Raw genomic sequence first — 17051 nt, 5'->3', positions numbered from 1 at the left:
AATGGCATTGGGACTCTTAAGAATCCCGCTAGGAAATACACATCACACTCACTCACTTTCCAGGCTCCCGAGAAGTAATGGCTTCTTTTCAACAGATAGAGGCAGAAGGCCACAGTTCATCGCGAAGCCTCAGGAGTCTCCACACAGGAAAGGATGGACTGCGCTCTAATGGCCTTCAAACACTTGAAGACGCCTAGAATATCCAGTGAGGGCAGATGTCTGTGAACATGCTTATCTTAAATTAAAATCATTTGAAGGTGGGTGAGCTTCTGCAAACTGGTTCAGGCCTATAACACGACGCGAGGGTGGTTTAGGCGCAAGAAGCACAGAAAAGCCTTCATGGACACGAAGGTTACCAGTTAGTAATCGAAAATTGACCCTTATCGGTGATACTATACCACCAGGCGCATCAAACTCTTGAACATGAAATTTGAAAGAGGCACTCACTTCACACCTGTCCTCTACTTAAAGAAACTGATAGAGGAAGGAACTCTTTCATATCTCTTAAGGGCCCTTAGGAGAAATTTAATGGAACAATAGAACTGTACCATCGATCTGTTTTGGGAGCAAATCCACCACCAAGATTTTGGGGGTCGTCCTTTTTTCTACGTTAGAGTGGCCTTCCAAAGAAGAAATGGATGTGAGTAAAACGGTGCTAGGCGAAGGTGAAGGGGATAACCTTTCGATCTTGTCATTTTATCAACTTGTTTTGTGGTTTTTGAATAGTGAATTGGAAATTCCGTCTATCGTTTGAAGTGGGCTACGCGGCTTATCGCCAGGTACTTCAGTTGAGATTGGAGAGGTCGTCGTTCGGTCTGACTTGAACCGCGAACTTGTAGTTGATAAGGTATCCACGGTCAGATGAACTTGTGGTGACCAGATGCTTCGTTTATCGTGCCGATAAGGGAATTAATTGCTGTAATTAATCCTCCGCCCAGAAATAATTCGCTAATCTCCACGTTGAGCAAGCGTGCAAGCAGGTTGGTTGCAAGACCAAGACTGAGAGCTGGGATTAGTGGTCATGAACTGACCTACGCCATTATAAACAAGTTGCCAGCTCTTTAGATTTACGGTACAAGGTTAAGAACAGCGGTGACGCGTGTTTGTATAAAAACAATCCGGTCAAACAAGGGCACGCTTATGTAATGTTTTCCTTCAAGATAAATAAATAAAATATGCAAACTTAAAATAACACTGCCATTGTAACTTAGGAATCTATTGGCGCCTTCTGGTAAATTTGGCAAAATACGGTCTGGGTGAGGCAACTAGTCCCGGTAACGGCTCAGCGGAGGGCAAATTCTTCTCGTCCACCGGCCTTATCTCGTACCGTCTCAAAAATTCTGTGGTGAATATAAATAGGCAACCTCGGGCGAAAGCGTCACCCAGACATTTCCTTTTCCCTAAAAAGCAAAAGTTACTCCAAGTCCGGCCAGAAACAACCCCGATCATACCGAGCCCAAAAGGCAAAAACTGAGGATGCGAGACCAGCTCCCCGCTCTCATCCAAAAACCTCTCCGGCCTAAAATTCTCCGGGTCGCCCCATATCTCCTTGCTCATATACGTCGGTGCCAGGTTGATTAGTATGGTCGTATCCTGCAAGCGGCCCTAGTACCTTCACTCAAAACCCCACTCGACTCACCTTCGGTATGGTATACCCCGACAAATTCATCTCCTTGGTCGACCTTCTCGGCCCTATCACCGGAAGTATCGTCCGGTATCGCTGCACCTCTTTGATTACAGCATCGATGTAGGGCAACCGGTGGCGATCGGTGAACTCGATCTGGTAATTATCGTCGAAGGTCTCGTCGAGGTTCGCCTGAATCTTCGCCTGCACGTCGGGGTACAAAACCATCATCAGAAAGAAGAAGTCCAAAGTACTGCTGGTAGTCGTGAATCCTCCGACGAATAAATCAAGGCAGACGATCAAAAGCTGCTCATCTAAAAAAAAACGATGAAAAAACCAGAAGCGGTCCGAGCAAAGTACCTGTAAAGCTCGACTGGGGGTCGTTCATCTTCTTCATCTCCGTAATGAAGGAGTAAATGAAGTCCTCCTGGTTATCCTCGGTCCATGTCTCGTGGTGCTCATTAATCGTTTCCATTAGAAACGCCTTGAGCTCTTTGTTCAGTTTTTTGATTAGATTGTACCCGCTCCTCTCCGGGATTATGTAGCGCAGCCAGGGCTGTTGAGCCAAGACCCCGCCCGACATGTCGAACGCCTTGGTTCGCTTATTGATGATGTCCAGAAGCTGGTTCTCGCTCGCGATTCGCTTACCGGCCACCATCGACCATAAAATGTTAATAATCGCGAACGGTAACAGTTTCGCAATTTGCACTTCGACCCGCTCGTCAATTATTTTGAAGAGATTAGCAATTTCGTCTTGTATTTTTAAATCCATAATCTTTTTGCCAAGGCCGATGTTGCGAAGGTGGCGAACGACGAAACTTCGCTGTTCGGTCCACAGCTTGCCCTCGGCGCACGTTATCCCCTTGCACGTGCCCAAAGTCCGCAGGCGGATGAAGAAGTTGTTCGGCCTCTGGTCGTACTGCTCACAGGTGAGGACCTCCCTGATCGTCTCGTAATCCTCAACGCTAATCATGATCTCGCCACCGAGCTTCAACCCGAGAACGTTGGTCTTGAACTGCTTCGACATTTCCGTTAGGGCGCGATGCTGGCTGCCCAACTTGATCGACAACCTCTTCAGGAACGGAAGCGAGCCGACCATCGGCAACCATTTCGGGCCTGAGGCGAAAACGTCTAATTTCGTTAAAAAAAAAACAATGCGCTCACCTGGAGGAAAATTCCTCGGCTTAGTCACCGATAACTTTAACCAAAACAGAATGAACGAAACAAACACTAAAACGAGTGCGAGCATTTTCCACGCACGCTGCCGCGAGTTAACTGTGCACTTGTTCGCCTGGTTTTTATGACTGCATCTTGGTTTTCACATCATCTCTCACCACCTCCGCTTCGTATACGTAACGTTTGATATCCTGTCAGATTACATCCAATGAAATTCCTGGGAATGCCTGCGCCTTATCACTCGGTTCATATTAGCGGATGAGAATTTTTTGCTCCTAAATCACGCTTCGGATCCGTTATCACAATTTTTGTTGAAAACCCATTCAACTTTGTGATAATGGAAACCTTGATTTGTGATAAAAAGTACTGAATGAAAAAAAAAACAATGCGCTCACCTGGAGGAAAATTCCTCGGCTTAGTCACCGATAACTTTAACCAAAACAGAATGAACGAAACAAACACTAAAACGAGTGCGAGCATTTTCCACGCACGCTGCCGCGAGTTAACTGTGCACTTGTTCGCCTGGTTTTTATGACTGCATCTTGGTTTTCACATCATCTCTCACCACCTCCGCTTCGTATACGTAACGTTTGATATCCTGTCAGATTACATCCAATGAAATTCCTGGGAATGCCTGCGCCTTATCACTCGGTCATATTAGCGGATGAGAATTTTTTGCTCCTAAATCACGCTTCGGATCCGTTATCACAATTTTTGTTGAAAACCCATTCAACTTTGTGATAATGGAAACCTTGATTTGTGATAAAAAGTACTGAATGATGTCGCATCATTCCAGTTTTAGCCACGATTATGGTGCCAGAACAACACCTGAAGAACTTCAAAATAAAATTTTGCAGTAGATATATTTCCATTCTAAACACCTTATTGGATGGGCGGACGCCGTGTTTTTTAATAGACTCGGTGAATCAGTGGAAGCCGAACAGGCCGTGACAAAAATCTGATAGAAAAAAAATTTGATTCGGCTCGGAGGACCAATTTAGTTGTAGTAGTATTAGCAAGACTCAATCAGTTTCATTCGAAGGAGCGGGAGGGGGGTTACTGACGGCTAACATTCTTTATAGAAAACGGTCTCCTAAGATCAAACTTTAACGCATTCGATCCAAACAGAGACGGTGGAATTTTTCTCTCCCAATGCCAACTTTTTCCCACAATTATTTAGTGATAAACACTTTCTCATGCAATTTCCCTTGAAACCTTTTTCACCTCCCTTCGATTCTCTTCATTCGGATCACAGCAAAACAAGTGCAAAGCTCATTTTCAAGTATATTATGTTGTCCTGATACACACTGCATCCAAGGTCACAGAACCTCAAAAATACGCACAATGAGGTTCGTAAACGCTGATAATAATTCACACTTGCATTATTCGGCTGGAAGAACCTATTACGCTTGACGTATGGTTCAAAGTCTACCGGCTGTGGGTATTTTGTACAAGATTAGACGCAGAAATGCTGTGTTCCCACGATTCTCCTAATCCCATAACCATCAGAATGTCTCTTGTCGGTATTGGTTCTTGTTTCAATACGGTGTCTCCGGTCCCATGTCTGTTCCTATTAAAAATTGCTCACTTTTGTTTCACTATTATGTTTTCCTGATACAGCTTTTTAGTTGTGACATCTGCAGCAGAGACACAAGAACGCAACAGGATGCTAAAATACCGCTACCCTGTCTTTGTATCGCCCTGTTACATGTTTCCCGCCTAAAAGTGTTTATCAGGATCGCAGGAGAATATGCCGGTAAACGTTTTCACGTGGATGGTGTATTCAAAATTGAGAATCGATCTTACGTACTGTGTCCTCCTGATACAATCGATTTTTTCAATTGCAATATATGTCATAACCTCTTCACGTACTAAGTTCTCCTCACAAACAAATAAGGTAACGTAACTGATGCATCAGAGCCCCAAAAAGGTAACAGGATGCTAAACCACCGCATATCCTGTCACTATATCGTCCTATTACAAGTTTCTCGCCTAAAAGTGTTGTATCAGGATCACATGAGATGTGTAGAATTTGTTGCTCAAGGATTTCACGTGGATGGTGTATTCAAAATTGCGTTATCAGGAGCACAGAATCGCGATAGAGTGTATAATCTGTTTTCAGGCTCAGTCTTTCGTACTGCATCCTTCTTTTTTACAATTGCAATTATGTCATACACCTCCTCACGTATAGTAAGTTCCTCACAAAACAAAATAAGGCCACCGTAAGTGATTCGTGGAAGAGACAAGAGCGCAACTACCCCCTATCCTGTCTTTATACCTTCCTGTTACAACTTTCCCGCCTAAAAAGTGTTATCAAGATCACAGGAAATGTGTAGAAATTGTTTCTGGACGCGCTTTCACATACAAAATTGTATTATCAGGAGCACTGAAACGCAATCGCGTATACAATCTGTTTTCAGACAAATTCTTGCGTGCCGTTCTCTCCTGATGGAATCGGTTCTTTTAAATTGAAATGTATGTCAACTCTAAATGATGCGTGAAAGACACAAGAGCGTAACAGAATTTTAAACTACTCCCTATCCTGTCTTTACACTTTCTTGTCTAGAAGGTGTTGTAACAGGATCACAAGAGATGTGTAGAATTTGTTTCTAGACGCTTTTACGTGGACGGTTTAGTCCAAATTGTGTTGTCTGGAGCACAGAAACACAATAGTGCTCTCAGACACATTTTTACGTACTATGCCCTCCTGATACGATCGATTCTTTAAATTGCAATGTGATATCAGGAGAACATATTGCAATATAGTGTGTCTGAAAACACTATTGTATTTTTGCGCTCCTGACCTCACGTCGTAAATACTGCTGACAAAAATAATAAATCAATCGTAAGTGATGCGTGAGAGATATAATAGGGCAACAGTATGCCAAACTACCCCCGATCCTATCTTTATATTTTCCTGTTTAAAGTTTTCCGCCTAAAAGTATTGTATCAGGATCACAGGAGATATATACAATTAATTTGTTGATGCTCTCCTTCACGTGGGCGGTGCATTCAAAATTGTGATATCAGGAGCACAGGAGCACAACAGATTATACAATCTGTTTTCAGCCATATTCGTGCGTCCTCCTTATAAAATAGCAATGTATGTCATACACTTCCTCACGTAGGAAGTTCTCCTGGCCGCACAAATAAGGCAGAGTAAGTGATGCGTAAAAGGTACAAGAAGGCAACGGGATGCTAAGATGTCTTATATCCTGTCTTTATATCATTCTGTTCTATCAGGATCACACGCTTTGACGTGAATGATGTATTCAAAATTGCGTTATCAGGAGCGCAGAGAGTATCCAATATGGTCTCATACACATACTTGTGTACTGTTCCCTCCTCGTATAATCGGATTTTCTAAATTTCACTGTGTGTCCAATACTTATTCACAAGACAAAAAAATAATGCTACGTAAGTTATGCAGGAGGGTCACAAGAAAGCAAGACGATGATAAAATTCCCCCTCTCCTTTCTTTGTGTCTTCCTGTTATAAGTTTCCCGCCTAAAAAGTGTTATCAAGATCACAGGAAATGTGTAGAAATTGTTTCTGGACGCGCTTTCACATACAAAATTGTGTTATCAGGAGCACTGAAACGCAATCGCGTATACAATCTGTTTTCAGACAAATTCTTGCGTGCCGTTCTCTCCTGATGGAATCGGTTCTTTTAAATTGAAGTGTGTGGCAACTGTAAATGATGCGTGAAAGACACAAGAGCGTAACAGAATTTTAAACTACTCCCTATCCTGTCTTTACACTTTCTTGTCTAGAAGGTGTTGTAACAGGATCACAAGAGATGTGTAGAATTTGTTTCTAGACGCTTTTACGTGGACGGTTTAGTCCAAATTGTGTTGTCTGGAGCACAGAAACACAATAGTGCTCTCAGACACATTTTTAGGTACTATGCCCTCCTGATACGATCGATTCTTTAAATTGCAATGTGATATCAGGAGAACATATTGCAATATAGTGTGTCTGAAAACACCATTGTATTTTTGCGCTCCTGACCTCACGTCGTAAATACTGCTGACAAAAATAATAAATCAATCGTAAGTGATGCGTGAGAGATATAATAGGGCAACAGTATGCCAAACTACCCCCGATCCTATCTTTATATTTTCCTGTTTAAAGTTTTCCGCCTAAAAGTATTGTATCAGGATCACAGGAGATATATACAATTAATTTGTTGATGCTCTCCTTCACGTGGGCGGTGCATTCAAAATTGTGATATCGGGAGCACAGGATACAATCTGTTTTCAGCCACATTCGTGCGTACTGTGCCCTCCTTATAAAATAGCAATGTATGTCATACACTTCCTCACGTAGGAAGTTCTCCTGGCCGCACAAATAAGGCAGAGTAAGTGATGCGTAAAAGGTACAAGAAGGCAACGGGATGCTAAGATGTCTAATATCCTGTCTTTATATCATTCTGTTCTATCAGGATCACACGCTTTGACGTGAATGATGTATTCAAAATTGCGTTATCAGGAGCCCAGAGAGTATCCAATATGGTCTCATACACATACTTGTGTACTGTTCCCTCCTCGTATAATCGGTTTTTTTTTTAATTTCACTGTGTGTCCAATACTTCTTCACAAGACAAAAAAATAATGCCACGTAAGTTATGCAGGAGGGTCACAAGAAAGCAAGACGATGATAAAATTCCCCCTCTCCTGTCTTTATGTCTTCCTGTTACAAGTTTCCCGCCTAAAAGTGTTGTATCAGAATGACAGGAGATGTGTAGAATTTGTTGCTCGACGCTTTCCCCATGGACGGTGTTTTAAAAATTGTGCTGTCAGGAGCACAGAGACGCAATAAAGTACACAATCAGTTTTTCGACATATTATTACGTACTGTTCCCTCCTGATACAATCGTTTTCTAAAATTGCAATTCCTCACGTAGTAAATTCTCCTGACAGAAATAATACATAGCTCTTGAAGGTTTCTGGGAGTCTGGTAGACCCGATGTCGTTATACCATTAAGAACTAAGCCCTTAAGAGAATTCATTGCTCTTTAAAAGCCTCTTTACGATTTTTTAAAATTGACCGCTTAGTGGTGCGACACAAAGAAATGTATCAGGAGAGTACGAGTATAGTTCATCAGAAGGTGTCTGTCAATACATTTCAAAATTGTTCGCATTTCGGGGGTGGGAGGGAGAGGGATTTTAATGCCAGAACAGGAACTAAAGGAAAATGGGTCGAGATTGGAAGAGGATTACAAAACAGAGAATGAAGAGATAAAATGTGTAACAATGAGGGAGAAGTGTTACTGCAATTATCAGAAAAGAGAGGTTGGAGAATAGGGACGGGAAATTCACATACATGGGAGGAAGAGGGTGGTCGGTAATTCATTACACAATAGCAAACGAAAAACTACTACCGTTGTCTCTTAAGTTTTGAGTTTCTTCCAACTTCTCGAATTCTCCCTCCCAGCTATGCTCCCTGTCGTTTTTTGTGGTAATGATCGATTAGTTTTCCTCACTACTTCTTCAGTGGTTTCTTTTGTTGTTTTCTTTCGCAGTTCCATTAACTTCCGTCTGGAATCCATCCCGTGAAGGACAAATACCAGGAGCACAGAAAGTTTTAAGGAAACGATTCCTTGGTGAATACGAAATTAAATTTTTGGCGTAGTGGGAACTCGAAACGTTTTTTTTTCAAAAATGACAAAGAATTTGGCTAATTTTCACCTTTAATGTTTTTTGTTTTTGTTCGCGATGGTTTTTGGTTTTCCTTTTTGAGCTTTTTGGTTTCTGGATTTGTTACCTGAATTGAACAAGCGAAACGAATGTCAATCCGGAAACAACCAGTTTCTGATCAAACGCAACGGATAGTCGACCGAAATGGAATGGTAAGCTTGGACTCCGCACCAAATTAGTCAGCGTAATAACCCACAATTTTACCTTCGTCAAAGTTATACCCGGCTCAGAGGTCGAAACATTTTTCGTAGAAGAACTTATCTAATCTCAAAACGTTAAAATAGAAACATGTAGTAAGGAGTCTTTTATCTTTTGCATGTTGTTTACCGATGTTTTTGGGAAAAACGACGCGATCCTTGTGCGGCACGTAGGCCAAGAAAACCACCGGCGGCTTACATTGGAGATATGGCCCAGAACAGAAAAAAAAACACTTCAAATTTTTATGCAAAATACCTATGGTTCAATGCGTAGTTTATCAGTAAACGGACAGATAGCAACAAGTACCTACGTTGGTCGATAATCTGATCGGCATCATTGTGATTCCCGCTTTTCGAAAAGCTCGCAGTTTTCATGGAAACCTGAAAACAAAATATTTATTACAGCGTTAGGCAACCAACTAAGCTCAAGGGCGAAAGTGGTTGCGTCAGTTCACTTTAATTATTTTTAATTGGTCAATGTCTCCTGTAACTTTGTAATAGGGCAACGTTAATACATAGGAGCAAAATGTGTCTTTGATATTAGGTATTTAATCTCCTCACGTTTCTGTGAGCTTGATACAGCATAATGCGTGAGGGGGTGGTAATTTTTGCAGGCAAATTTGTATCAGGAGAACATAAACAGCGAAGCATTTGCTTTGATATTAAATATTTTACCTCTGCTCTAAAACGATACGTGTCCACAATTTCTGTTTGCTTTTTTGTGGCCCTAATATATCAAGGAATTTGTAACAAGGGAACATAATAGTAGAAAAATGTGATATTCCACCTCTTAACAGTTCTGTGGACTTTGAAAGCAGAAATTTGTATCGGGAAACATAAGTTAAGAGGTCGATATTTTTTTTACCTGATCGCGATCAGAAATTTGTTTCAAAACCTAATGCTCCTGCATTCCTGTAATCCAGATACAACAGAATATGAGATTATTTAAATAATATTAGGAACACTTAATAGTCGTGATACTTTTTTATGGCTTTGTGATCCTGATACACCAGTAAAACGAGATGTTTGTAACAGGAGAGCCCGGTAGGTTCGACATGGGTATAAATATCTCAGTTCCTCGAGTTTCTGTGATCCTGATACATCTTGTACCTGGAATCTGTAAATACTTCTTTTTCCATGATAGATCAGTAACAATGATTTTTTGCAAAACTTGGTGGGAGCGGGGCGCCTGTTCATAAAATATTTTACCTCCTCATATTTCTGCAATCTTGATACAACTTTTAAAACAAGGGTTTCTATTAGAAACACATAATATGCGAGGAGTTGTCTGTTTTTATGCTTCTGGAAAATATAGAGGTTTTTAAAAACGCCCTGAATACCTTTCCCAAATGCAATTATAATACCTTCAAGCGTCTATAAATCGCCTTTAGTGTGTTTTAGTCCTTGAAAACCTTCGAGAGGTTTCATGGGCTTCCTCAAGTACTTTTAAAAGCCGTAAAAGGAGCCTTTTCAAGACGTTAGAATCTTAGAGCACTTTTAAAAGCCTTTAAAAACCTTTAGGTGTTGGGACTTAAGCCTAAATTTATTTTCAGAGCTTTGGTAGTTACCAAATACTTTTCCTCCCAGGGTTTCCATTGCATTCCACTGCTTCTTAGTAGCTTAGAGTTTTAAACGGGGTTTTAAAACCTCTTTGAGATTTAAAGCTCACTAAGTGAGTTATGAACCTTTAAAGACTTTTAAGAATCATCAAGAGCATTCACAGTTATCTCTAAATGACTCTTAATAGTATGTGAGAGACACTTGGGCATTTAAGAGCATTTTTATCTTACTTAATTAGTATAGAAAGACTAAAGGGACATCCGTTATCTTTACGAGCTTCTTAGGTGTTTCAGAAGAGCTTAAAGTGCCCTGAAATTTTATTCTCCCTTTAACAGCTGAGCCTCGGGAGCTTGTGTGCGCTTTTAAGAGTCATGGAAGGTCTTTAGTCCTACAGAAACCCAAAAGGTTTTGAAAAATTTTCGAAACTTTTTCAAAATCAGTGTCAGAAAACCGGAATTTGAAGAGATTTTAAAGCTCCTAAGAAAGCTATGAGCTTTTAAAAGTTTCTGAAAGCTCAAGAAAATCGCAGCTCCAAAACTTCAAAAGCTGAGCTTTTTTTTAAAAAAAAATGGGAAAATTGATCAATCACCCCAAAGGGCTTCTAGATTTCAAGATTAACTCAATAAAAGGAAGATTTCGAAATGATGTTGGGTTGGTTACAAGAAGATTTCAATAGATAGGGGGAATACCCCCCAGTACCACTACGCTCCAGCAATGAAAAACTGCATGATCCACAAAATTATGTGCAAAGGTGCGGGGGTTCAAAACCACTTCCAAAGAAGGACCCTACGACCCCAGTGCCTTTATGGTTGTGTTTTGGAAGTGACAATGGAACTGTGGTGCGTACTGGGGGTTTATGGCATATCCCTCAGACCCCCTGGTAACCCTTTCTTCCAGAAGTTCACTCCTCCGTACCGCGGAGAACGTAGCATCGGGGAGTTTGGGGGGTATGGAACACCCTCAGAACCACTACACACTAGCAATGAAAACATCTATGACCATTTCCGCAAGATTATGTTAAAATCGGCGAGGGTTCGAAAGCCCCAGTGCCCTTATGGTGGTTATGTTGAAAAAGTTTGGGGGGGGGCACAACCACCCCGCAAAAAAGGACTGTATAACCACAGTACTCTTACGGTTAAGGTCCTCCTCTCCGTACTGCAGAGAGCGTATCACCTGCGGGTGTGTAGGGGGTATGGAATACTCCAGCAATGAAAAAATCAATGACCATTTCCGCAAAATTATGTTAAAAGATGCGAGAGGGTTCAAAACCACACCTGCAAAGGAGGACTCCACAACCCCCAGCTTATGGCGTTGTTTCCTAAATGTCAATGGAACTATCGTGGAGAGGGAGTATTCATAAACCGTGAATCCTTCAAAACTCCACAACCCCAGTGCTCTTATGGTATTCTTTTCGAAATGAAAATGGAACCGTCGTCTGTACGCTTTTAATACAATTTTCCGGAAAATGATCATACATTTTTTCTTTACTCGGGAATGTGGAGGGGTAATATTCCATTCCTCCCAGTGTTATGTTTTCTGCAGTACAGAGAAGGAGTCCTGAAGGATAAAGGGTTTATATAAGAAAGTATTACCGGGTGATCTGGTGGGTATAGAGTACCCCCAGCACATACAACAGCTCCATTGCCCGTTCCAAAGCACCACCATTAGGGTAGGGGTTGTGGGGTCTTTCTTTGCGGTGCGGTTTTGAACCCCCACCGCTTTTAACATACTTTCACGGAGACGGTCAAGGCTTTTTTCATTGGTATGGCGTAATGGTGTTTGGGGGGGGGGGGGGTATTGCAATACCCCTCAGACCGGTACTAGGTTCTCCGTAGCACGGAGAAGGGGACTTAATAGTCCTTCCCGAACAAATGTCATTCGAGTTCCGAAGAAAAAATGGTTTATGTAAGAAAGTTTACCGGGGGGTCTGGAGGGTATACAATAGCCCCCCCCGCAGTATACACACCATGGTTCTACTAGCACTTCAAGAAGATCATCGTAAGGGCATTGAGGTTTATAGGGAAATGGTTGTGGAGTCTTCCTTTGTTGGATGCCCCCTCCCCGTCGCTTTTAATAGAATTTTCCGGAAATTGTCATCGGTTTTAAGACCCCCCCGGTACTACGTTCTCTACAGTACGGAGAAGAGGACCTCAACATCCTTCCCCAACAAAGTATCAAGCGAGTTCCGAAGGATACACGGCTTATGGAAGAAAGGGTAACCGGGGAAGTTCCCCCCCCCCCCTCCCCCCGTACACACGACAGTTTCATCGAAATTTCCACACAGTACGGTGAAGGGGACCTCACAATCCTTCCCCAAGAACTGTCAAGCGAGTCCTGAAGGATACACGGTGTATGGAAGAAAGTGTTATCGGGAGGTCTGGAGTACCCCCCAGCACACACGACAGTTTGATCGCAATTTACAAACACCACCATAAAGGGACTGAGGTTTATAGGGGAGGGGTTCTATTTTGGAAAGTCTTTATGAATCATCAATGCCTCCATACATCATAGATTTTTAATAGTTCCTAAAAATCTCTAAAAGTTTTTTAGAGCAGAGAGTCGTCAGAGAACCTTCATTTCTTATAAAAGCCTTAGAAGAGTCACTAAGGGCATTAAACATCTTTTAAAGGCCTCCAACAGCCTTTTCTTTGAGTGTTAAGAACCTTTCAAGACCTATAACACCTTAGACACGATTTTAAAAGCCAAAATTGTACAGAAATATTCAAGATCTTCTCAAAAGACCGTGCTTTGAAAAAGACAGGGGGTTCTTAAAAATCTTTGAAATTTCTTGAATACCATTAGACATTCTGAAATGGGAACAATCTTAAGGCTAACAGAATTGCACTTGGCACCTGAGCCAAAAAACATCTTGGCTTGATTGCAACCCACGGTTCAAGAAACGCCAAATTGCTATTTAAGCATCAATTTCCGTTTGAAAACGTCCAAATGGTTTTTCGGAATACCTACTTCAAAAAAAAGCTCTGTATTTAACTTCAATATATAAAAAAATTAACATTAGCGTATCTTATATCTAAAAGCCTACCCATCCTACTTCTGGAAGAATCACATTACTTAGTTCTCCTCTCAAACCTGCACAAATACTGAGTGGGCGAGAGCAGCATTCCCGGTATAGGTTTCATTGACGGTGGGTTATCCTCATCGACCGGCAGCACTCTGTACTGCTTCAACAGCTTCGTGACGATCACGAACAGGGATCGCTGCGCGAAAGAATCGGCGGGGCACTTCCTCCGACCTATGCCGAACGGCACGAACTTCGAACCGTTCGCCATTTGCCCGCGCTCGTCCAGGAAACGTTCGGGCCGAAACTCCTCCGGATCTCCCCAGATCTCCTCGCTCATCCACGTCGGTTGCATGTTTAACAGGACCGTCGTGCCCTAAACGTCGAAACTTTAGCCGGATTTACAACGGGCGCGTCTCACCTTGGGGATCGTGTAGCCGTTAAGCTGCGTATCCCGAGCGGTGGCTCGCGGCCCGAAGATGGGCGAGATGCTTTTGTGCCTCTGGATCTCTTTGATGACCGCTTCGACGTATGGGACTCTGAAATGAAACAGTCAACGTTTTGCCTGAGGGTTAACCCGTGGATGGTTTACTTATATCGGTCTTGGTACTCCCACTGGTGGCCATCCTCAAAGTGTTGGTCGAGCATCTTTTGGATTTTGCTCTGAACGTCTTGGTGGCGGACCATTGTGAGAAAGATGAATCCTAGCGTCAGGGCCGTTGTGGAAAACCCTCCGATGAACAGGTCTAAGCAGACGAAGAAGAGCTGCTCGTCTGTAACCCAACGGTTAGGAAGAGAAAAGGCAATCTGCCGAACCTGTGAAATGCTCATCGTGCTCCTCCTTCATTTTGCTGATGTAGCTGTGGATGAAGTCGGACTCGCTCCCTTTCACCCACGTCCGTCGATGGTCATCGATGGTCTCGACGAGAAACGCCTTCATCTCCCTATTCAAGTTTTTAATCAGCGAGTATCCGCTTCGCTCCGGAATGAAAAAGCGCAGCCAAGGGTACTGCGACAAGATACCGCCGGCCATATCAAACGCTTTGGTTCTTCTCGCCATAATCCCCATCAGCTGGTTCTTCTCGAAGACCTTCGAACAGACCCGCTTACCGGCGACAATCGACCATAGGATGTTGAAGACGGTATACCGTAACAGATCCATAATGTTGACGGATTTGGAAGACTCTAGCTCCTGGAACAAATTTTGCACCTCTCTGTTTATGTTGAGATCGAGCTCCTTGGTGGTGATCACGTTGAGGTAGCGCGAAAGGAATTTCCTTTGATTGCTCCAGAGCTCGCCATGGGCGCAGGTAATTCCTAAAATGGAATACCATTGAGGTGAGATTTTGTAAGTATCAATTGACCTTGAGATCTGCGCATTCAAGGTCATTCGATTCGGTTCTGTGTCGACGGCAGTATCAGAAACAGTTCGGTTAAACGACCCTGATTCTGTTACCTGCCATGGAACCGATGTGATTTTGATGAACATGCCTGTTTCTGTCCAACTGACCGACACGAATGACCATAAACTGGGCGCATGCGCAGATCTCAAGGTCAAAGGGGGCTAGAACTGACGTTGCTCATTTACTGAGATGGATATATTTTAATTTAAACTGAAGCTTTGTGCGTTTAAATTGTATTGAAGGTTCACATACTTCAAATTCAAAAAACTCACCTTTCAAAGAAAGTAAAAATGTTCGAAATTACCTTTACTTGTACCAAAGTTGCGCAACTTGAAGAAAAAGTTCGTCGGCCTCTGGTCGTAATCCCTGCTGTTGAGGACCATCTCAATCGTGGGAAAGTCCTCGACCGACACGACCATCTCATTTCCGAGTTTCAGTCCCAGAACGTTCGTCTTCCACTCGCTCGCCAGCAGCGAGAAGGCGGCGTGTTGGTAGCCGGTCTTCTCCATCGCCCTTTGGAAATCCGGCCGAGAGCCGACGAACGGTTTCCACGGTGGACCTAAAATCAGATAATCATCGATTCGAAAACGAACACGCCTCACCTGGGGGAAACCGTTTTGGTTTCAAAACCGACAAACTGACATAGAAGCAAAGTACAACAATAAATAACGCAACCACCACAAACATATCGATAAAGTGATTTTTTTAGTAAATCTCTCGCGATCATCATATCATCTTTTAATGTATCTCGATATTTATATAAATATGATAATCAGCTCATTTGCACTGTACCGATCAGTGCCGGATTTAGGGGGGGCTATGGGACTATTAGCCCCCGGCGGTAAATTTTGACACGCCGTGTCGTCAATCCCGTTACGTCATTACGCGTTAGCGCAGAAAATTGTACTCATTTATTAGTGGAGTGTTTTCGTGAAGTTTCTAAAAAATGAACGAAAAAGAAGGAGATGCATTTTGGAAACGACAAAAGTTAGAAAAACAACAAAAATTAAATGAAGTATTACAAAAAAACCCAAGATTTAGCGTTTTTCCCTACCTACTGGCGGCATGACTTAGCCCCCGACGGTCCATGAACTAAATCCGGCACTGGTACTGATTAGATAATAGTTATGGTACTTTCAACAAATGACATTGAAACAAGTATAAATATTCAGGATGTTCTATGTAAAAAAATCATTTATTTATTGACCTCGTAAAAATGGGACACCCTGTACGTTCAAAAATAATTTCAGTAGATCCGCAGCCATCTGTAGTTGACATTTGCACACAAGATTTTTTTAAAATCTTTTTTACCAGGTATAATCATAGGAAAGGCGGACGCACTGTTGCAGGACCCTGTATATGACCAAATACTATAGTATTGATTCGAAAATGTTTAGTGGTTCTTTAAAAACTGGGAAATTTTGCAAATTGCATTTGGCTCTTACGTTTTAATAGGTTGCCGACCCCTGATGATAGGGTAATCAAAATACGAGATATTGATATTTTGAAGGTCGATACGTAATACGCGCAAATGGAAACTTTTATATAAAAAAAGGAAGAAGTAAATGATAGTCATATTCATAATTACCACAAACACGATCCGAATCAAGGTAAACAAGTAACTATGTGTTGATATCTTAGTGGGTGATCATAACGTAGATTTTATCTATACTAGTCAGACTTGTTACTACTAGACCGCGCATAGCTCAAGTTGTATGTTGTCAACATGGTAGGCCACCCACCGAACTGGTAAAGTATAACAAGTCTCTGATACTAGTGCCCTACTGCAAAGTTTTTCCAACAACTCGATACCATCCTATGTAATGTTGCGTCATGACAAACCAATATTGTTTTAAAACTAGGGGAAAATTGATGTTCTGCCCTCGAAAAAAATGTTATGCTATAGGCTCACCTGGCGGGAAACATTTCGGTTTCGAAATACTCAGCAGCCACAGGCATATCAAAAAGATGCTAATTAACACCAACATTATTGATTGTTGAATGAGTGTTTTTATTGAAAATAATTTTAAACGTTCGAGATTAATAAACTTGGTGAGATTAGCTGGATGTGTCGTCATAAGAATTCTTGGACTGCTGTTGCAATGGTATCTTTTAGGCACGATATTTGCTGAGATAGTAGTAGTAATGGTTCAGATCAAGTTCACGCTTGCGTTTGGTAGCTATTAAATTCAAAGGTTAATGGTACACTGTGTCAATGCCATGGTTTTTTGTTCATGACATTTATTATAAACTTCTAACAAACAAGAGATTGAAATTAGTGGAATTCCGAATTTTTTCGTAAAAAGTAGGCGTTGTGCCGAACTCTCCTTCGGCTCGCTCGGCAATCTTCGTACCAACTCCTAGGAAGCTAAG

At 42.0% G+C, this 17051-nt stretch overlaps 2 protein-coding genes across 5 annotated transcripts; both read right to left on the bottom strand.

Moving 5' to 3' along the window:
* Positions 1-1122: 1122 nt before the first annotated feature.
* LOC116180657 (probable cytochrome P450 305a1) lies at positions 1123-3354 on the bottom strand. 2 transcript variants are annotated; one of them, XM_031500758.1, is made up of 5 exons: positions 3196-3354; positions 1985-2740; positions 1640-1938; positions 1452-1593; positions 1123-1400 (listed from the first exon to the last, which is right to left on the bottom strand). In XM_031500758.1, exons 1-5 carry the CDS (start codon positions 3278-3280, stop codon positions 1216-1218), a joined length of 1467 nt encoding a protein of 488 aa, XP_031356618.1. In that variant the 5' UTR covers positions 3281-3354; the 3' UTR covers positions 1123-1215. The 2 variants fall into 2 exon arrangements, with proteins under 2 accessions (XP_031356618.1, XP_031356617.1); XM_031500757.1 differs by lacking the exon at positions 3196-3354 and adding an exon at positions 2789-2947.
* Positions 3355-13203: 9849 nt separating this feature from the next.
* On the bottom strand, positions 13204-16753 carry LOC116180290 (probable cytochrome P450 305a1). Of its 3 annotated transcripts, none has more exons than XM_031500199.1 (6): positions 16591-16753; positions 14983-15237; positions 14092-14592; positions 13868-14048; positions 13697-13814; positions 13204-13651 (listed from the first exon to the last, which is right to left on the bottom strand). In XM_031500199.1, the coding sequence occupies exons 1-6, from the start codon at positions 16664-16666 to the stop codon at positions 13325-13327; spliced, it is 1458 nt and encodes a 485-aa protein (XP_031356059.1). In that variant the 5' UTR covers positions 16667-16753; the 3' UTR covers positions 13204-13324. The 3 variants fall into 3 exon arrangements, with proteins under 3 accessions (XP_031356059.1, XP_031356061.1, XP_031356060.1); XM_031500201.1 differs by lacking the exon at positions 16591-16753 and adding an exon at positions 16267-16362; XM_031500200.1 differs by lacking the exon at positions 16591-16753 and adding an exon at positions 15281-15434.
* Positions 16754-17051: the final 298 nt, after the last annotated feature.

This window comes from Photinus pyralis, unplaced genomic scaffold (assembly GCF_008802855.1).
Source record: "Photinus pyralis isolate 1611_PpyrPB1 unplaced genomic scaffold, Ppyr1.3 Ppyr1.4_LG9, whole genome shotgun sequence".
Taxonomy (NCBI): domain Eukaryota; kingdom Metazoa; phylum Arthropoda; class Insecta; order Coleoptera; family Lampyridae; genus Photinus; species Photinus pyralis.
Note: the sequence above shows the minus strand (reverse complement) of the source record. Positions and strands in the feature narration are given on the sequence as shown.